The following is a 22,350-nucleotide window of genomic DNA, read 5'->3' as shown; positions in this document are numbered from 1 at the left end:
CCCTGCCCTTCAGTCAAAGTAGCCTCTAAATCTTGTTAATTCAGTTTCAGAGATATGTCATCCCATCTAGAGATCCTGCTTCCTGAAATACTCTTGGCACAATGCTTGTAAGGTCTTGGTTCTGTTTTAAGAAGGAAAGCCATATGCTCACATCACTTACACATACTGCTGCCAAATTAATATTCTTGAAGCACAGTTCTAATCAAGTCATCACTAATATTTATTGAATATTTTCTATGTGCCAGGCACCAGGCTCTGCATACATTATCTTATTTAACCTTTACAACAATCCTTTGTAGTAGGTTCTATCATTAACCCCATTCTGTACATAAGAAAATAAAAGCTTAGAGAAATCTCTTGAAAAGGAAACAGAGTTATTAAATGGCAGAACTAGGCAGAACTCCCGTCTAATGCAGGAGCTTGGGTCCTTCTATCTAAATTACCCCTTCTGCTCAAAATCTAAGAATGAATGGTCAATAAAGTCAGTAGTTCACACTTTCTATGCCTTTGTTTACGTAAGAATGTGCTCTCTGTGTCACGCCTCCCAGAAAAAAGTAGAAATCTTTAAATGATTATTTCACATAACAATTGTCATGATTTTAACTTTTCATTACAATAACAGCCATTGATTTTTACTCTCATGTATATATTTTTTCCCTTAAACTACTTTCTTCTGAAGCACGTATGAAGATTAGGTGGTTTTGAAATGTATCAGGACTTTACAAATTGTTTACAAATCCCAGTCCTACAGAATTAGGATTCCAGATAGTAGAAGCCATTTTAGCAAAGGTCCGAAAGTCTTCAGTGTCTCCAAAGGTTGTCTAAAACCAGCAAACAAACAACTATTAGGACAGAAATTTGGCAAGTGGTCAATCTCCTTTTGTAGGGTGCCTTTATTCCTAATAGGCAAAATTTTCAAAAAATGAAATATGGAATAATTTCATGGATTAAAGAAATGCTAAAAGAGTGATGTTACCTTGATTGTACAGTTGGTTTGATACAAAACAGTTAGTCTGAATACAATGCAATTACAAAAAATTACAATAGGTGTCAGCTTTTTAAAAATATTAGCTCTCCAGAAAATATAAGAGAAGGGAATGTTTTCAACTGATTTTTAGGAGGCTAATATTACCTTGATAATGCCAAACAAAGACAGTCCTCAAAAGAAAACTACAGACCAAAAGCCCTGATGAACATAGATCAAAAGTTCTCACAGATATTAGAAAACTGAATTCAGCAATATGTAATATACAAATATAAATTACAGGGTGTGTACATATATATATAGAATAACATAGCTTGCCCAAAATTCAAGGCTGGTTCAATATTGAATAATCAGTCAATGCCCACAAAAATATAGTTAACTGATCTTTGGCAAAAGAGCAAAGGCAATTCAATGTAGAAGGGATAGGCTTTTCAATAAATGGTGCTAGAACAATGGGACATGCACATGCAAAAAATGAATCTAGACAAAGACCTTATACTCTTCACAAAAATTAGCTCAAAATGGATTATAGACATAAATGTTAAATGCACAATTACAAAACTCTAATTTATAAGAAACATAGGAGAAAATCTAGATGACATTGGTTTTGATGATGACTTTTTAGATACAATACTAAAGGCATGACCTATGGGGAAACTATTAAAAGGTTGGACTTTACTAAAAGTAAAAACTTTTGCTGGGTAAAAAACAAATTCAAGAGAATGAGAAGACAAGCCAAAGACTGGGAAAAAATATTTGCAAAATACATATCTGATAAAGTACTGTTATCCAAAATATGCAAATTTGGAACTCTTAAATCTCAACAATAAGAAAATAAACAACCCAATTAAAACAGGGAAAAGTTCTCAACAGACACTTCACCAAAGAAGAAGATTCATAGATGCCAGATAACCATATGAAAAGATGTTCAACATCACAGCCATTAGGGAATTGCAAATTAAAATGAGATACCATGACACACCTATCAAAATAGCTGAAATCCAAAACACCAATAACAACAAATGCTGGGAAGGATGTGGAGCAAAAGGAACTTTCATTCACTGTTCATGGGAATACAAAATGGTGCAGCCAATTTGGAAGACAGTGTGGCAGTTTCTTGCAAACTAAACATATTCTTACCAAACAATCCAGCAATCACACTCCTTGATATTTATCCAGATGAGTTGAAACGTATGTCTGTACAAAAGCCTGCACACAGATGTGTGTAGCAGCTTTATTCATAATGGCTAAAACTTGAAAGCAACCAAGATATCCTTCAGTAGGTGAAGGGATATATGAACTGTGGTACATCTGGAGACTGGGATATTATTCAGCACTAAAAAGAAAAAAGCTATCAAGCCATGAAAAGACATAGAGGAAACTTACAGATTTATTACTAAGTTAAAGAAATAAATCAGAAAAGGCTACATATTGAATGACTCCAACTATATGATATTCTGGATAAGGCAAACTATGGAGGTACTAAGATCAGTGGTTGGCATGGGGTTGGGATGAGTGAGGAATGAATAGGTAGAACATAGGAAATTTTTAGGGGAGTGAAATTATTCAGTTTGATACTATAAGGGTGGGTACATGTCATTATACATTTGTCAAAACCCCTAGAATATATAACACAATGAGTGAACCCTAATGTGAACTATGGTCTTTGGTTGATAATGATATGTCAGTGTTGGCTCATCGTAACAAATAAATGTGCAATATGATGCATCAGGATATTGATGATGAGAGAGGCTGTGTGTGCAGTGGGGGTGGGGAGGTGGGAATTCTCTGCACTTTTTGCCCAGTTTTGCTGTGATCCCAAAACTGCTCTAAAAATGAAGCGTAGTAATTAACATATATGTATCTTATAAAATTCTAAAAAAAATCAATTTAATCTACCATATTAATAGCCAAATAAAAAAAACATTATCATTATCATTTGATACAAGAAATGCATTTGACAAAATTAAACATCCGTTCATGATACAAACTCTCAGCAAACTGGGAATAGAGAGGAACCTCCTCAACCTGATAAGGGGAATCTATAAAAATCCTAGAGCTAACATCATACTATTTATAGTGAAAGGAGATGAACATAGAACAAGGTAAGTGTGTCCACTCATCATGTCTGTTCAACATCTTACTGAAAATTCTAGCTAGTGCAATAATGCAAGGAAAATAAACAAAAGGCATACAGCCTGTAAAGGAAGAAATAAACTGTCCCAATTTGCAGACAATATAATTTTCTACATGGAAAACCCCTAAGTATCTACAAAAAAAACTCATGGAGCTAAAACATGAGTTTAGAAAGGTCACAGGATACAAGGGCAAGAGAAAAAATAAATCATATTTTTATGTACTAGCAATTGTCAAATGGAAACTTAAATTCAAAATAATACCATTTAAAATGGTTCCCCCAAAATTAAAAACTCAGGTATAAATCTACCAAAGCATGCACATGATCTGTGTGCTTAAAACTGCAAATGCTGGTGAAATAAACCAAGGAAGACCTAAATCAATGGACAAGCATACTGTGTTCCTAGATTGGAAAATGCAGCATAGTAATGATGTCAATTTTGCCTAAACTGATCTATAGATACAATGCAATTCCAGTTAATATCCTGGCAAAATTTCTTCAGATGTAGATGAGCTGATTCTAAAATTTATTTTGAAAGGCAAAGGAACTAGAATAGCTGAAACAATTTGAAGACCAAAGTTGGAGGAATCATATTACCCTATTTTAAGATTTACTATAAAACTACAGCATCCAATACAGGGTGGTACTGGCAAGGGACATACATACACATAGATGAATAGAGTCCAGAAATAGATTCACATAAATATTGTTAATTGGTGTTTTTTACCATAGTGCAAAGATAATTAAATGGAGAAAGAATAGTCTTTTCAAAAACTGGTGTTAGAACAATTGGACATCTACATGCAGAAAAAGAAAAATAGAACCTTAACCTAAATCTCACACCTGACACAAAAAATGATTTAAAAATATCTAAATATAAAGTATAAAACTATAAAACATTTATAATAACACATAGGAGAAAATATTAGTGACCTAAAATTAGGCAAAGAGTTATTAGACATGATGCCAAAAGCATGAGCCATTACAAAAATAATAAATTAGACTTCACCAAAATCTAAAACTTCTGCTGTGCAAAAGAAACTGTTAAGAGAATGAAAAAACAAACTACAGACTTGGATAAAATATTTGCAGATCACATATCCAATGAAGGATTTGCATTCAGAATATATAATTTTCAAGAATCGATTGTAAGAAACAAACAACCCAATCTAAAAATGGCAAAAGACTTGAACAGACACTTGACTGAAGAAGATACACAGATAACAAATAAGCACATTAAAAGATGTTCTATATCATTAGCCATTGGGAAAATGCAAATTAAAACCACAATGAGATACCTATATACCTTCTAGAATGGCTAAACAACAAAACAAAACTAGTAATACCAAGTACTGGAGAAGATGTAAAGCAACTGGAATACATCGTTGGTGGGAAAACAAAATGGCACAGCCACTCTTGAAAAGAGTCCGTAGTTTCATATAAAGTTAAACATACACTTATTTATACTTAACATAGAAATCCCACTTCTGGGTATTTACCCTAAAAATAAATGCTTATGTTCATTCAAAATCTTGCACAAGAATGTTTCTAGCAACTCTACTCATAACAGCAAAAAAAAAAAAAAGAGACACCCCAAATCACAAATATGCTTTGGCAGGAAGATAAACTGTGACAGATCAAATTTTGTAAAACGATTAGAATACTACTCAGCAACAAAAAGGAGCAAATGCATGATAAGTGCAACAATACAGATGAATCTCAAAAACATGCTGAGTGAAAGAAGTCAGGCACAAGAGTATATACTGTGTAATTCCATTTATTTGAAATTCTAGAAAAGGCAAAACTAATTTCTAATGATGGAGAGCAGGTTATTAGTTGCCTGGACATTGGCAGCAAAAGGGCAGAGAATGCTCTTTGGAATGAGGGAAATGTTCTGTATCCTGATCTTGGCAGTGGTTCCATGGGTATACAAATTTATCAAAACTCAAAGTTGAAATGTTCAGGTCTTATGACTTAGCAGCTCACTTTTAGGTATAGAGGGATGTTTTTCAAACTGCTTGTAGAGACCCAATGTTAGTGAATCATTAAGTCAGCTGGTGTGTCTACTCAGAGGGGTTTTTACCCTGAAATTAATGAAGCTTAAACTTCAGCCTCCCTTACTTGGAAATCTTCTTCCAAGGCCTGGTTACTAATTTTGTATTCATAATTTTGTATTTTTTTTCTAAAGGGGGCCCAAAAATTGTATAAACTTTAGGTTCCACGAAACCTGGATCTGCCTCTGGATGGCCAAAAATTTTTTGTTAATGAGATGACACAGAAAATATGAATATGTTTTGTGAAACTTTTGTTTCAGTTTATAGAAGAGATCATGACATAAAAAATTATTTCCTACTAGGGTTTGTGTTTCAGACAAAAAAAACCCAAGAAAGTTGGAAATTCAGGGCCATGTAACAACCTATGCAAATGTGCACAAGGAGTTGTGTACACATTCAATGCAGCACTGTTTGCACAAGTAAATATCTGGAAATAATTGAAATGTCCATCGATATGAGAATAAGTAAATACACTGTGGCCTATATACGTTGTGGGGTTCTATACAGCTAACATGAATGAATTAAAGGTATATACATCAGGCTAGATGACTCTCATAAGCACATTAAGTAAAAAAGCAAGCTAAACAAGGTTACCTAAAACATAATATTTAGCCGGCACATGCCACATGACTCCGCTGCCAAGTTCGTTCTGGAGTTTTAAAGCAATTTAAAAAACAGTACTCTGGGGAATTTCTATGTATTGTTTCTAAATATAGCCACTAAATATAGGCATTAAAATATGCATAAGTCTGATATAAAATTCAGGGTAGGATAGTTGTTGGGTAGCTTACTTGTGGGGAGGAAGGCGAGAGGGAGGGAATGACATAAGGATACACACAGGGCTTCCACTTTATATGCAATTTTCATTTCATTTTTGAGGAATGGATTTGAGCCAAAGAAGGAAAAGTGTTAAAATTTAACAAGTCTGGTTGCTGGGTGTGAGGATTTTTGCTGTATTATTCTGACTCTTTTCTGATTGTGTTATATTCTGTATACATTTTGTTGTAGACAAGTGTAATAAATATTATTAGTATTAAGTATTAAGTTACAGTTAGTAATTTTGGAATGAGGGAAATTATTTCATATTTGTGTAGTGTGGGCATTGACACATACATAATACCACTTAATCCTCATGATGATATTATGTAGTAAGTAGGACAGAAATTATTTCTATTCTGTAGAAAAGGAACCTAAGATGAGGAACAATTTATTAAGAGTTGGACTAGGGACTTAGTTGTTCCTTATTTAGCCTAGATTTGCTTGGAAATACGCTGGAGACGTTTCCTTCAAGTCCAGCGACCTAAGCCCAGCCACCCCCTCCTATTCCAACTTTGGGAAGGCACCTACTAAATGGCGGGATGAGTAATATTAATAATGGCTGTTTGTTCAAAAAGCAGTCATTCTGAAGTACCAGAGGGGACCTCCAAAAACGCCTTTGTGATTAAGTGGGTACATATTTACAAGCCAACTCTTTGGAGGCGCAGGCCGGTTCTCTCCTCATGACTGCCACCCACAGACTCACCAGTGACCTTGGTGGACAAATCGCTGAACCTTTCCCAACTTGTATTTACAAGCCGGGAAGCCGAATACATAATATTCACGAGCGCTCACTCGGGGCTCCTGCTGACCACGTCTTGAAAATTAGGGACAGATTTAAGGATCCTGATAACGCAACAATGTCAATTTTTCAATACAAATACATTCTCTGAGGCCCCTGCTCCTCAAAGACTTTTCACTCTCATTTAAAGGGTGATGGCTATTTTAATGAATATTGAGTTTATATTAAAAAGTTAATAACGTTTAAATCACCAACGTATGAGTGCCGTTGCTGTTAAAAGCAACGCTTAATGGACAATAAAAAGTGAGCATTTTATATCCCATTGCCCTTTTCGTCTGTACAGGTTCTTGAAGATTTTAGAAGCAAGCAGTTAGTTAACCGTTAAGGTTTAGAACCTTATTTCAGCACTGCTTTATGCCGTAATAAAACCCCCTTAGATTCTGGGTATTACGATGTGGAAGAAGAGAAGGACCGCGCAGAGAGACTCCAAATGCAGGAAAGGATGGAAAAATAAGCGAGGAACCAGTGAGTCCCAGAGCGCCAGGCCAGTTCCTGACTGGGGCGGTGGGTTGCTGCGGCTGTCGTGTCACGCTTCGGACTGGCCCTGGAGGCTAGTGAAGAACCTGAGCCCCCTCGCGGCCGAACTGTCCTCAGAGGCCGCAGGTCCCTTTAAGGCGTCCTGCGGGCAGAGATGGGAGCAAAGGGGGCGGGAGAAGGGCTCGCCAGCACCCGCCACGTGACTCCGCTGCCAAGTTCGCTCCCGAGTTTGACAGAAGTTTGAATCGGACTCGGGGGCTTTCTGCAGCCGCAGGGCAGAGCCGCGGAGGCGGCTTCGGCCAGCGCGAACAGCAGCGCCCCCAAGACCCACCCCGCCAGCCTGGATCCCGGGCCGCCGACGGCCGCTCGCGCTCCGGCACCGCTCGCTTCACTTGCCGCGGGTCAGCTGCCCCCAGTCCCACCGCAGTCCCCGCAACCTCCGCGCAAGGGAGCCGAGACCCCTCGCAGCACCCCGGCCCCGCCGTGCCAGCATGTCCTCGACGGAGAGCTCGAGTCGCACCGCGGACAAGTCGCCGCGCCAGCAGGTATTACCCGCGTGCCTCTGGGGCTTTCTCACCGCCTCCTCCCTGCTTGGGTGCGGGGCTGGACCCTTATTCAGCCCCCTCTTCTGCGTGTGAGTGGTTGGAGGGGATCACAGCTTTCCCAGGGTCCTCCACCGCCCTGATCCCTGGACCCCTCTGTCTCCGCAGGTGGACCGCCTGCTGGTGGGGCTGCGCTGGCAGCGCCTGGAGGAGCCGCTGGGCTTCATCAAAGTTCTCCAGTGGGTGAGTCGCTGCCCAACCAGCGGGCTATTTCGGGAGCCTGAACTGTGACGCTGACCCGAAGCAATGTGGCCGGAGTGGGGGGTGGGGAGGTGCTGGGCCAGCCGCGGCGGAAGGGCGGGGGGCAGCGACAGGTGGGCGGGGGAGGGGCGGGCTGGGGCTGCTTCTCTAGCTAGCACTTGGTGGCAGGCGGGTGAAGAGCGACACATGCCCTGTCCCGGATTCAGTCCTTCTATGTGCAAGAAGCCTTTGCCCAGGGCGCTCACATTTCACCCGGTCTAGAGGACCCGCGTGTAACCTTTCCAGAACTCTGACCCTGCACATAACACTCCTCGGTGGCGATAGTGGAGAGGAAGACAAGGAGGACCAGCAAAGCCAAAGAGGGCAGAGGAGAGGAAGAAGGTGATGGACACCATCCTGTCCCCAAACCCACCGGGACCTGGCTGATCCTGGAAGTGAACTCGGGACTGGGTCCCCGCTACTGGTTGCCCTGTTGAGGTCACTAGAGTAATCTGGATTCCTGTAAACAGAGTGAGGGAATGGATGAATGCATGCATGCATGAATGAATGAATGGAGTTAATGGCTCTAGAATTAAATACAAGAAAAAAATTTAGAGGCTACAATCATATTGTGGTCAAAGGTGGCATGTAGAATAAGATAGAACATTGAGCTGGGAAGCTGGGGCCCTGAGTTCCAGATCTGCACATGCCTTTTCCAGTTTATGTGACCTTGGGCAAGTCACTTCTTTAGAGCTCAGTTTCCAACATTAGTCAAATGTTAATCGGACCATCCCTAGAATTCCTTCTGCCTTAAACAGGTTGGCATGCTAAAATGTTGACCTTCACTAGACTTAACCTGTGACCTTGAAAAAAAATCACTTGCCCAGGGCCTCAGTTTCCCCTGTAATGGTCTAGGGGAAATACGATCTCATTGCCTTACTGGCACTTCGAGACATTGGTATGCTCTCTGTCCTTCCCAGTGCCCAAAGCCTCCTGGGTATAAATTAGGAATGTGAACAGGTGCAGTCACTCTTTCAAATCTTAAAGACTTGTTGAGAGCATTTAGTGCACTATCACAGAAGAGATTTAAGGTAGACAATCCACACACCAAATGGCGTGTGAATAAATTAATATGCTTTAGGCACACAATTCAGCTAGGGAATGTTACCATTAATACTGAGGAGGATGGAGTTCTAAAAGGCTTTTAACTTACTGGAGACAGGAGTGAGCACGTGTCACTAATTCCTAAATCATTGTTTGGATGAGAATAATCAGATCTGCAATTCAGAGGCAATAGTGCATTTGGGGTTATCTTAGGATATCTGAGACCCCAACTGGGGCTACAGGCCAGCCTGAGGAGTTCTCAAGTGCAAAATTCTGGGACCTGGTGGGGACTTTCCACTCTCCTGACTGCTTCAAGAGAAGTTGGTCCTTCTGCTGACTGAGCTTTCACCTCCCCCTGCTTCCCTGTTGGGACCCCGTACTTGAGTACCAGAGAGGGCCGTATAAGAATGATATTAAGGCTCCATGTGACTGACATCCAGAAGCAGGGAGCCACTGTGAGTGATCGGGAGGAGCAGAACCTGAACTGTAAGAGTACCATTTTATCATTAAACTGGACAAATCGATCTAAGGGAAATTTGAGAAAGACTGTCAAGGGATGAGGGAAACAGTGAGGTTATTAAGACCATGGAATCATCCTCCATAGGGGGATTTTGAAAAGCTTGCTTCTTCAACTTGTCTATCTACTCCACCCCCAATACCCATAATATTTCTACAAAGGCTGCACAAAACGACGCCTAGGGAAATGATCCAGTCTCTTCCCAGGGTCAGCAATGATCCCTAAGAGTTAAGACCCATTTGACTGTGTGACCCTCAACTTCTGAGAGAGGGGTTACACCTCTCTCTCATAATGCTAAATCCAAGGGGCCCTGAGACTCTTAACTCAGCTTTCATTCAAAGGGCAGCATGGTAAGTAGACGTGATTTGCTTTTACTGCCACCCTGTTAGTCTGAATTCAGGGGGTGAGTTTCGCTTGCTCTGGGTTTCTGCAGATGAGCTAATGTAAATGCATCAGAAATGACAGTGAAAATGTCATTTGCTATTTTCACTTATTTCCTGCTTGGGGAGATCAAATGCTCCTGCCTAGAAAAGGAAAGCAAGCACAAAGCTTGCTGTTATCGTAGTGATAACCAAAAACTTTTATTGTCATTATTACCAAAAAACAAAGATTTTACTTTGAGAAGAAAGTAATGTTATTCTTTTATTAGTCAGGAGCTTGGTTTAGAGTGTCTTGAAAATTTGGAAATTACCTAATCTCACCTCAATTCCAATTCTGGAGTCTTGCTAAGTCCACACTAAGCCAGCAAAATAACATGGGTATAGACCAGTTATTGGAGAACTAGTTTTTTTTTTTTTTTAATTATTATTTTTTATTGAAGGGTAGTTGATGCACAGTATTACATTACATTAGTTTCAAGTGTACAACACAGTGGTAAAACATTTATATACATAATTCTAGGTTCCAGCTATCACCCTACCAAGCTGTTACAATATCTTGACTATATTCCTTATGCTATACATTACATCCCGGTTACTTATTTATTTTACCATTGGAAGTCTGTCCTTTTTTTTTTTTTTTTTTGTGAGGGCATCTCTCATATTTATTGATCAAATGGTTGTTAACGACAATAAAATTCTGTATAGGGGAGTCAATGCTCAATGCACAATCATTAATCCACCCCAAGCCTAATTTTCGTCAGTCTCCAATCTTCTGGAGAACTAGTTTTTTTAAAAAAAGAAAAAGGCAGACTTTGAGGTTGGATTTGGTTTAAATTCAATCTCCTCTGCTTCCTAGCCATGGAACATAGGGTAAGTGACAAAATCTTTGTGGCCCTTGGTCTCTTCTTTGTAAATGAGGGTGAGATCTGTCTTATGGGCTCACTGGAGGATTACGGGAGGTCATATCTGTAAAGCATCCGTGCATTCAGGAAGACAAAGGTGAGCCTGGCAGTCCAAGAGACATTCAGTAAGTTCAGCCTGAACCTCTACTTTCCCCTCAACTTTCCCTTAGTGCAGAATATCAGCTAGACTTGTCCTTTGGTGAGATTATCCAAGTGTCACTGCCAAATCCTCACTCTGAGGGTAAGGTACAAAAGAATCTTCTGGGTTACTTAGTCACTGTTCCCATAATAAGTCATATTTTCATTAGCTGAGTTTGCCCCTGATCAATAATTCACCTCTGAGGTGCCAAAGTCACTTATTTGGCTCTGGGGCGTCTAATGAAAATAAGCTATTTCACTAAGTGTGAAGAATGCAAGAGAAGCCATCAGGGTCCACAAAACCAATGAGATAATTGTGGGAATAGGATTTTGGGGAAAAACCTGTCTTTCTTGTGCCCTGCGCTGACTGGGAATGTTAGTGTTCCCAGGACTGACGAAGGATTACCACCAAGAAGTTAATCAGCAGCAAAGAGGAGCCTCATCCTTAAACTGGGAAGGTTATTCTGATATCTTTCCAAAAGAGATGCAGAGACAGGAGGCAGAACTGGTGGAGGGCAGTGTAGGACCATCACTGTCCCCAGCAATGCAGATCTAAAAGGAAGAAGGTTCGTTGGCACCTGAACTCCAGAGATTCTCCCTTTGTCTCAGGGTCTCCATCTCTCCTTGGCTCCTGTTCTTTATGACCATATGCTTGATGACTTCCGGGGTAATTTCACTGCTTTCCCTGCCTGTCCCTATGGCTCTGTCACCTGGCGCAGTTAGGGAAGAAAGCAAATCTGGTGCAGAAAGGTGGAGGCTGGAAGAGGGTGTTTTTCTCTGCTGCTCCATCCCAGATGCAGAGCTACTCCCTCCCTTCTTACAACCCTTCCTGCACATAGTAGAGATCTCTTTTTTTAGCCCTAATAATTTTGTGATGCAGATTTTTATTTTGTTTGTTTGTTTGAGCATGACACTCTCCTTTCTGGATGTAAATTCTTGAGGCACTGAGTCTTATTCATCTTTGTGTCTCTAGCACCTGGCACATAGTTGATGCTCAATAACTGTTGATTAGTGGATGAATGAAGTAGAAAGAGCACTGGACAGGTAATTAGGGGATATGAATTCTAAACCTGGCTCTCACATTGGTTAAATGTGACCTTAGGAAAGGCACTTAATTTTTTGGGACTTCAGTTTCTGCCTCTGTCAAATGAGACTGGGCTTGATAATCTCAGATTCTTTTTATTCTCCTGTCCTGTGAATCTTTGAGATTCCCCCTTGATTTTCCCCTTCATCCATTTATATATCAAACTGCCTGTTTTCTGGCACCATATGACTGTATGATGTTCAGTTTAATTGTATATTCTGGTTAGTAGTTATATAAGGTGTTTAGTGATTCCTGACTTTCAAAAGATCAGAACAGAATATAGTTAATACTAAAGCTATTATGAGTATGTTTCACCCTCTGAGGAATCATAGATCATAGAGCATCATAGAAAAATCATAGAGCCAGTTTGGGACCTCAAAGCTATCACCTAGACATAGCAGACCTTTTGGCAATGATGGAAAAGTTCTGTACTCTGTGTTGCCCATAGGTACCTGCTAGTCACCTGTGGCTATGAAATGTGACTGAAATGTGCACTTGAAATGTGGCTAGTATGACTAAACAACTAAATATTTAACTTTATTTAATTTTAATTAATTTAAATGTAAATAGCTACACTTAGCTCTTGGCTACCAGTGAGGATACTGCAGCTCGAGAGTGTTAGGTCCATGAGGACAGAGATTTTTTTATCTTTTATTCATTACTAAACAATAGTGCCTGCAACTCAGATGCTCAATAAATGTCATCTTTCTGTAGATGTTCAGAAGTGCCTGTCAGGAGAGCGTTGGTGAAGAGAAGGCTTCATAACTGACCATTCACTGCCTAACGTTAGGAATACATATTTTCTTAGGGAACCTCTATAAAGCCATTCACTCACCAACTGCCAACGGGTAAAAATATATATCCAACTGTACTGCCATTCCTAGAATATGACACCCTAACTGTGTCTAGTTCTGGGCACCAGAAGCTGAGAAGAATAAAGAAACTTCCAAGAGGAGTCAGACAATCACAGATCTGCCCAAAGATCAGAGAATTCCTATAAGGAAGAGCTAGAGAAGTTCCAATGCTACACCAGTGAGGCAACTTGGAGTGTGTAAAGAGTAATGATGCAGAGGCTTTGGGCCACTTCTCTCCAGACCTGTAAGATTAGCAACCAGGGCTCTACTGCAGCCTCTGTAATTTAAGTTGGATGATGAGGTTATTCAGACATTGGAGAGAAGTTACAGTATTTTCTTTCTGGATGTGTTTAAAAATGGAGATAATTCCCACTCGTCTGAACTAAACCTCCTGGAAACAGAGAAGTGCCCATTATGACCTTTAGTGGGGGTTCAACAACTCCAGCCTGGGTAAGATCTGCCAGGCCAGGCGATGCAAGGCAGGGCAGTGGCACCGGACACCACACGGGCAGTGCACAGCTGCGGGCAAGCCCAGCCAAAAGCACACGGAGAGCGTCACCCTCAGAGAGTGAGGGATTTACAGAGCTGGAAAAGGCCTCCTGTCTCCTGCTCCAAACCCCTCTTTTAAAAGACAAGGAAACTGAGACTCAGGGAGCAGAGCCAATTATTAGAGGTCATTCAGCTAACTAGAGACAGAGCCAGGACTAGGACCCAGTTTTCTAAACTTCTAATACAAGTCCCTTTTCTCGCCATTACACCATCAGGCATTAGCAAAATAATGTGCACACAACTCTATTCTAAACTATGGATGCAGGTGTAGGATGTAGATTAACTATCTCCTAGGTGCTTAATGTTCAAGACACCTAGTCACAGAGAAACACAGAAAATGAACAATTAACAGAATAAGCTCACTGCTTAATAAGAATGATTACATCATGTACAAGCCAAGGGTGAGCGCACAGGAAACAGGTCCTGAACGAATGATGTGGGAGGATAAGAAAATCCAATTTCTCACCTACTTTTCTAACCAAAGTGTGTTTCCCCAGGAAGAAATTCAAAATTCATAGGATGGGAGAATTTCATTTCACTCAACACAGGAAGTTTAGTAAAATGTGATGATAGGTAGAGAGGAAAACAATTCAAGTGATCTGAAACGTGTCTGGTCCTTAACACTGAGAAATCAACAGATCACAAAGGGAAACACCACTGGGGAAATAGCAGAGGCTGATAAGGCAAGTGGAGTATCCTTTTCTCTGGGCTTGAGCCAGGACCGTCAGCATCACCCCAGCCAGCACTGTTGCTGAAGGGAAAGGTGCTTTGGGGGCAAGAGGAGTTAGGGTGGCAGTACCATGGGACAGCAGCATGGCCCCTGGTGCCTTGGCTCCTCTGAAGGCTTGGCATTTGTCCCCTCCAGCCAGACCTCCACTGAAGCAGGAAGCCACTGGAAGTTAGCAACAAAGTAATGATAATATTTGATGATGGCTCAAAGGAGAAATAAAAAGAATTCCATGCGTGCCTGATCTAGGTTGGCAAAAGGGAATCTGTTTTGAGGTTCTCTAGGGAAAATTCCTCTCCCTTGGGGAGGAAATTCAAGTCCAGCTTTGAGCTAGAAGTTTCTAGAAGACTAAGCTGCTTTGTGTTAGTCATCCTCTAGGGAGGGTACCTTTGTTCCCCAATGTCATATCCAATGGGGAGACCAGGAAACCTGTCTCTTCATCTCCCTCCCAGACACCACTCAAAGTCAACCTCATTCGTTCAGCAATGTGGCTCAGCCCTCTGTGCAGTGAACATAGCACCCTGAGGCTGGAAGACAGTGGAAGCCATAGGTCCCTGCTAGGCACTTGGTTAAAGGGAATTCTGCCTCCCCCCACCCCCATATCTACAGCTGCTGAGAGTAGGGTGGTCCTGAAGGGATATACCATGGCCAGTTGAGGTCTTCTGACTCTCAATGGAGCTTCACTCTCCCTCAGCTCTTTGCTATTTTCGCCTTCGGGTCCTGCGGCTCCTACAGCGGGGAGACAGGAGCAACAGTTCGCTGCAACAACGAAGCCAAGGATGTGAGCTCCATCATTGTTTCATTCGGCTATCCCTTCAGGTGAGCAGGAATTGCTTCTAAGCCCACAGAGCCTCTCTCACTGAACGGGCATGACCTGCTGAGTCTCTTCTTCCTCCAGAAACCTAAAGATCTTGTGTTGTGTTCCACTCCAGATTCAAATAGAATTGTAAGACTTGGGTCCCTCCTTCCCTTTAGGAATTTCAGACACAACATCCAGAGAAAAATATTAACGGAAACTCAGATCATTGTTATAATAATGTTCTAGTCCATAATAACCAACAGCAGGTAACAACACTTCCTACAGAAAGAACTCATGCAGTTTGGGATGGGGCCTTATAGGAGTCTGGGTAAGTTAGGCAGTTTCTCTGACCCTCAGCAGCCTCCTCCCAGCCTTGAAGGTAAGGAAGATTCTTATTAGAACTAAGATCCTAGAGAGTTGATGTGGGGTGCTTACCTGGTACCACTGGAATACAAGGAAGTGCACCTTGACCAGGAGATGAGAGAGAATACTCTTTCCTGGCTATTTGGGAGCTTAGGGAAAGGGGATCCCAAGTGTGTAGAGGAGAATGAGGATGGGGCTTACCTTTTCAGAAATTTCTAGTACCACCAGCCCAGTTAGATTAACTGTTTCTTGTATACAACAGGGTGTTTGTTTTTCTCTCTTTATTTTATCCAGTATAGACTCATTAGGGGGCCTAAGTAAGGCCTGAGAATGGGCAACTCCAGCCCTAACTTGGCCACTTGTGGGCCTGTGCTTTCCCTGGGCAAAATGAACCTGATCTCCCTGGTGGTTTGGCTACCAGAAATAGATGGACTATATATATATATTGTAGGTGTGACCTAAGGGGCCCTGAAGATACTTGGAAATACATGGTCACCATATCTGGGCAAGGTGGATGAGTGTTGGGGGGGCAGCTGAGTTGGGGGCAGGGTCTGACCAGAATTCCAGGGAAGTTCCTGTCTTGATGGCAAGGTTCTCTGCAGAAAATGTTCCTTCCCACATGCTACTTTCTTGACTCTGTCAGAGTTTCAGGGTGAGAGCTAGCACAGGATTACTTCCCAGGGAAAGGACTGCCCCAGCTCAGAATGGCTTCCTCTGCCTCCTGCAGGTTGAACCGGGTCCAGTATGAGATGCCCCTCTGCGATGATGACTCCACCTCCAAGACCATGCACCTCATGGGGGACTTCTCTGCCCCTGCCGAGTTCTTTGTGACCCTGGGCATCTTTTCCTTCTTCTATGCCATGGCTGCGCTAGTCCTTTACCTGCGCTTCCACAACCTTTACACAGAGAACAGGCGCTTCCCGCTGGTGGTGAGTGGGCACAGGCCAGAGGGGATGCCTGGGGAAACTGAGGACATATACATTCTGGGGCTAAGGTCAGAGCTGGAGGGGAGGACAAACATGGGGGCTTTTTCCTGGACCCCTGACACTCATATGTGGAACTCCCCTGAATCTTCCTGCCGGCTCTTTGCTGTCAGTCCTTTCATGTGCTGTGGCTCCCATTGATCCTCAGGCCCGTGGAAGGCCCACATCTCAGAACCTGCCTCTGCCAACCTCCTGTCGCTTGCTCCACTCATGGGAGGCATGGTAGCATCGAGAAGCATGTTCTGGAGCCAGACTGCCTGGATTTAAATCCCACCACTGCCCCTTACTAGTTGTGTACTCTTGGACAACTCACTTATCCTCTATAAACCTTAGCTTCCTCAGCTATAAAATGGGGATAAAATAATACCTATCTCAGAGTGTTTTGGAGAGATAAATGAAAATGATGTAAAACATCTGGACTTTAGTTAGCCTCAATAAGTGTTAGCTATTATTAATATTATTCCCCCTTTACTCTTACCCTAGTGCAGGCATGCAAGGTGGAAGGGGTACCTTAGGGGATTCCATTGTTTCCTGCAGTCTGCCCTCACTCAGCCATCAGTTGTCACCAAGCAATGGTGATCAAAGGAAAGGTTGTGAAGGAAAAGTGGGGAGTTCATGCCACTTAGGTTTTGGGGTGACACTGACCATCAGATGCCTTGGCACATTGTTGCTTGAAGGCATGGGCTAGCAGGATTCCTTTGGTGGCAGTGAGCAGGTTCCTCAGGACCATCTGGGCTCTCTGAGGCTCTAGGTGTTGGGTAGGCTGGGAAGAGGCAGCTGTCCTGAGACCCCAGAATCCCAGTGCCATACGGCAAAAAGAAAAGAAGTGGGCAATTGTGGGGGCCTTTCTGAGTGTATTTCCTGTCCCTCTGCTTCTCCCAGGACTTTTGTGTGACTGTTTCCTTCACCTTTTTCTGGCTGGTGGCTGCAGCTGCCTGGGGCAAGGGCCTGACTGACATCAAGGGGGCCACACGGCCATCCAGCCTGACTGCAGCTATGTCTGTGTGCCATGGAGAGGAAGCAGTGTGCAGTGCCGGGGCCACACCCTCCATGGGACTGGCTAACATCTCCGTGGTAAGACCTGTGGCCACTGAAAGGGTTTGGAGGAGGCAGTGCTATACCAGCTCCCAGGTTCTGAGAGGAACAGAGAGGGAGTCCCCACAGATGGTGTCCCCTGCACCTAATTTTGGCTGCTGGCCTCTGGCTGACCCTGAGAAGACATTTTGGGATGGGGAGAACCTGAGAGCCACTAGGCCTCCTGTTCCTTCCTTCTTTAGTGATCTGCTTTGCCCTCTTCCCACCTCCAAGCATAGTCTCTGTGACTGCCTCCCACTCCTCCTGCCTCTTTACAGTTTGTACGTGTCCACGTGTGAGCTCAGGAAGGGGCAGCACAGGGCTGTGGCTGGGCTCAAGGCTGCACACAGATGCGGAGTGGGGAAGAAAGGTCTCACTGTCACTCAGGCCTCCACACCGGAAAGGGGCTTTGGACAGTGGTGGGTCCAGCTGGTATGCCCATGTTTGGCCATCTCAGTTGTTAGAATATGGAAATATTTCCGTATCATTTGGTAAATAGCTGAGGCCTTGAGCTTTTCAAATGTTCCCTATCATCTCAGCTACCTCAGCTCTGCCCTGAAAATGGCCTGGACCTCCCCAAGGCCCAGCAACTGAAGGGTTTAATGGCTGGCACACCCATGAGCCTATTAGACATAGCTGGGACCCTACTAATAGGTTTTACCCCCCAACATTTTACTGTAAAATTTTTCACAAATACAGCAAAGTATTCTCTTTGAAAGCTGAAATAATTTTACAATGAACACCCACATACTCATCATGTGAACTGTACCATTAGCATTTTACTAGACTTCTTTTATCACATCCCTATCCACCTCTCCCTGTCCATCAATCCATCTTACTTTGAGTGCATTTCAAAGTTAATTGTGATTTCAGTACACTTCCTCCTAGATACTTCCTGCTGATAGGTTTTTTAATACTGTGAATAAATATTTGAATCTAGCCCTGACCCTGGGAAAGAAGCACCTTGGACAGCCCTGGCCACACTTACCCTGCAGAAGGCACCGGAATGGGCCTATGTATGCTATGGGAAGCATCACCAGGGCCCTGGCTCCTTGCTGGGCTTTGCATGATTCTCCACTACAGGGGCTGGATTCTCCTAGTGACCAAGTTATAACTTGCATGCATGCCGTGGACAGAGTTAGACACTTTGTCACCAGAGGATCGTTAGTGGGTGATGGCCAAACCCTGCCTGTGTATCCAGTTCTCTTTATAAAGTCTTTCTAGCCATCTATTTATCTTCCCCCAACACAGGTACATCCCCTTCCTGTTCCCACAGTGCACCCTTATTATTCTCACCAATTCCCCTGATGTCTTTGCAGATCTTCGGCTTTATCAACTTCTTCCTGTGGGCCGGGAACTGTTGGTTTGTGTTCAAGGAGACTCCATGGCATGGGCAGGCCCAGGGCCTGGACCAGGACCAGGGCCAGGGCCCCAGCCAGGAGAGCGCAGCTGAGCAGGGAGCAGTGGAGAAGCAGTAAGCAGTCCCCACCTGGCTACTCCCTGAACAGGACAGCACCTCTTCAACACCTCTGGCTTCCAGGACCTCCCTTTTATTCTTCCTCCAACTCCCTCTCCCATCATTCTGAGCTTTGAGCTCTGAGACATCAATGGATGGGTAGGCATCAGCTGTTGGACACCTGGGCAGCCCTCCCAGTGGCTTCCTATCCCTCCACTTGCTGGAGCCCCAGATGGCAGGAGCTTGATGCTTCTTATCTACTGCTGGGACCCTGGCATCTTACTTGGGTTCTTACAGCCCGTGAGAACCAGCTTGGCTGCACGTGAGGGTTGGAGGCAGGAGACCAGAGTCCTGAGACTGGTTCCTAGCAGCCAATTCTATCCACCTGTCCAGCTTCAATAAAAGTGGGGGGAGGGGTTATCGGCTGGCAGCCTTCTTCCTGATCTCTTGCATGGAGGGCCCACCAGTGGTTTAGTGACCCCTCTTCAATGGCTGTCATCTAGGTCCTGTGTCTGCCCTGATGTCCAGTTAGCCTGAGCTCAGCATGCCTCCCACCCTCTGCTCTGGCCTCTGCTTGCCCGCAGAGCCCACCATGTGGGAACCCAGGAGGCCAACTAGCCTAGAAAACAGCCTTTCAAAGGATCCTGATGAGGCCTAGACTCAGTGGAGAGCAAATAAATTGCAACTTCAAGAAACTGAAGTTGTAACTTCAAGAAACTAAAGCCAGGAACCTTACTGGACATCAGTTCTTTCTATTCTCTCAGTCCTCCCACCTCTCCAGGCTGGGCACTTTGCACCAACACCCTAAACTCACACTTGCCCTAGAACTCCTTACCTTCCTTCCTATCCTCCTTGGGCTTCGTCTCACACTTGGGATACAAGATGAGGGTTCTAGGAGCATCTCCATTTCAGCCCTCTCTGCCTCCAACCTCTCTGTCTATCTCTGTTCCCCAGCCTCTGGGTCTGAGGCATTCAAGATCCTTTTTGAAGTCTGCCTGGGCCTTCCTTTCATTCCTGTGGGGCCATATAGGGGCTTGGAAAAGCCCAAAGAACCATCATGAGGCTAAGTTGCCCCAGAGCCCCAGGACATGGATGGATGGGCCCATTTCCTCCTCAATCCGCTTGTTCCCAGCCCACCCTGGCCCACCCCACTTTCATACTTTCCCTTCTCACCTTTACAAAAGGACATGCCTTCTCCCTTTGCTCTCCATCCCTCTCCTGCTTCCTCATTTCTCCCAGGCTTTATCCCTCTTAGTCCAGGGCAGGGTGATACTTTGGTGCTTCTTCATTTCGGGACCGAGTTCCCTATTTGTCTTTGGTGTGTCTCCTCTTCCTGATACCTCCTTCAGTCCCTCTCTGGATCCCAGGGCCCAAGAGTCAGGGCTGACTGGGTCAGGGCCATCCATCTGATACCCAGTTCAAAACCCTTCGGTTTGCCCTACCCATAGGGCTGCCCAGGGAAGGATGAAGAAGGAAGAGTCCAGCCATTTTCCAGTTCAGTGCCAATTAGCCCATTTATCACCCCAAAGGTGAATGTGCCTGATGCCAATCTCTCCTCATGACTGAGTCAACCCCTCAAACCTCCTCACCTCCCTAAACACAATCCATAGTAACGTGTGTATTACTGGGGTCCCCAGGAGTCAGACTTTTGACTTCGAGCCAATCCTTTCTTCTTTGGGTCAGTTTCCCCACTTGATGGTGGAATGTGAGATTTATATCCTCAAATGCTCCAGAGTCCTTCAGTGAAAGAATTAGGTTTTTTGTTTTGTTTTGTTATTTTCAAGATTTTGGGAAAAGGATTTGAGGAGGGAAGAGGGGATGGGGATGAGGGTATTTCTAAGTCTGAACCTCTGTCTGTCCAGAGCTGTCCCCATGGTTGCTCTAGGACAAGGGGGGACAGTTTTGCCTACAGCTCCAGAGACACAGAAAACAAAGGGGTGACCTTCATTTTTCTTCAAACTGGCCCCTGTGAGGGTCTGTGAGCAGCTTTTACTGGAACTTTGGATTCTGTGTACGTATTTATAATTTATTTGAAATGTGATGGATAAAGTGTTCTCATTTGTGGGCTGAAGTTAGCAACTGGTCCTTCAGGTAGGGAAAGGGGGGTGGGTATGCTGTCCTGCCAAGGACTTCTAGCCCAGACTTCTCCCTACAGCAGAGAAGGCTCTTGCTTCTCCTCAAGAGGCTGGCTTGTTCTCAGCCAGAAGAGTCTTCATTTTGGCTATGGCCTCTTTCTCCATGGCCACCCTAAGAGAAAAGGCTGCTTTTACCTCATTACCTCCAGAGGCTGGGCTATCCTCTTAAGACTCAATTCCCCTCCAAACAGGGCTGGCATCACTGTTTTGCCTAGTGGGGCCTGAGGTAGGAGAACATGTCTGGTTTCTCCATCTGCTGCAGGAGGCTAACAGGCTTGGCACTTGTCCTTTGCCCTAGTAAACTGTGACCCTGCCAGGGTGTCCACCTAGGACCTTTCCTGAACCTGAGTTCCCTCCACAGCCTTGGTCATAGATCTCCTTCTGGGATTGCAGATCAGGGGTGGGAGTATGTTGCATGTTGTTTTCTGGTGCTTGTTATTACACATTTGAATAAACAGTGCTTTGAACATTTGCCATGAAGGAGCCAAGACTAGAACCCTCCTGGGGCTTTTTTCCTCTTCCTCCCCTTTAAGTTCTCAGACAAATATTAGCAAAACATCATTTCACTCCCCTCCACTCTGCACCCCAAGTAATAGAGTTTGCAGGCTGAGAAATTGTTCGTCTCAGACCCCAATCTGGTGACATCTCTTTTTGTGGCACCAATTAGTCAGTCCAAAGTAACTGAGACTCAGTGTCGCTCAAACTCAAAAGTGAGAAATGGTGGCTTCCACAATGCTGTTTCCATTTGCTCTCCTATCATCTGTGACCCAGAGAAACTTCCTGTTAGGAGTTGAGGGCCATACACTTTGTCCCTTTAATCATAAAGGTTCTTGCTGAACAAACTTGCACCTCTAATCTCCTTCTGACAGAGTCACACACTACATTTATATTCCCTAGAAAAATACACTTGGGCACAATATTAAACTCAATTTTACCAGGTTCCTGGACATCCTAGGGATCATCTGGGTTTTGGGTTAAGAATCTCTGCTCTCAGAGATTATTCTTGAAGTACTTAAACCTTCCCTGGATGAAAATGAGAGGAAAGTCTGATGTCTTGAAGTCCCAGATCTTATTTGCCTCCAATTCTGTTTCCCCTTAGCTGAAGGAATGAATCTGGGGTGAGGTGTGAGGGGCTGAGGAGGGAAAAGAGAATTAGTATCTCTTTACTGATGTGTGCGTGTATGTGTGTGTTGGGGGGGGGCTTTTGTCTCTTGCTTGTGTGAGGGTGGGAA

The 22,350-nt window shown here is 43.7% G+C and overlaps 1 protein-coding gene across 1 annotated transcript; it reads left to right on the top strand.

Moving 5' to 3' along the window:
• The first annotated feature begins 7,038 nt into the window (after window positions 1-7,038).
• SYPL2 (synaptophysin like 2) lies at window positions 7,039-21,592 on the top strand. Its single transcript, XM_036916676.2, has 6 exons — window positions 7,039-7,816; window positions 7,982-8,056; window positions 15,003-15,127; window positions 16,198-16,399; window positions 17,336-17,527; window positions 18,847-21,592. The coding sequence occupies exons 1-6, from the start codon at window positions 7,763-7,765 to the stop codon at window positions 19,003-19,005; spliced, it is 807 nt and encodes a 268-aa protein (XP_036772571.2). The 5' UTR covers window positions 7,039-7,762; the 3' UTR covers window positions 19,006-21,592.
• Window positions 21,593-22,350: the final 758 nt, after the last annotated feature.

The sequence above is a fragment of the Manis pentadactyla genome, chromosome 4, assembly GCF_030020395.1.
Source record: "Manis pentadactyla isolate mManPen7 chromosome 4, mManPen7.hap1, whole genome shotgun sequence".
Taxonomy (NCBI): domain Eukaryota; kingdom Metazoa; phylum Chordata; class Mammalia; order Pholidota; family Manidae; genus Manis; species Manis pentadactyla.
The sequence above is the reverse complement of the archived record's forward strand: the minus strand, read 5'-3'. Positions and strand labels throughout refer to the sequence as shown.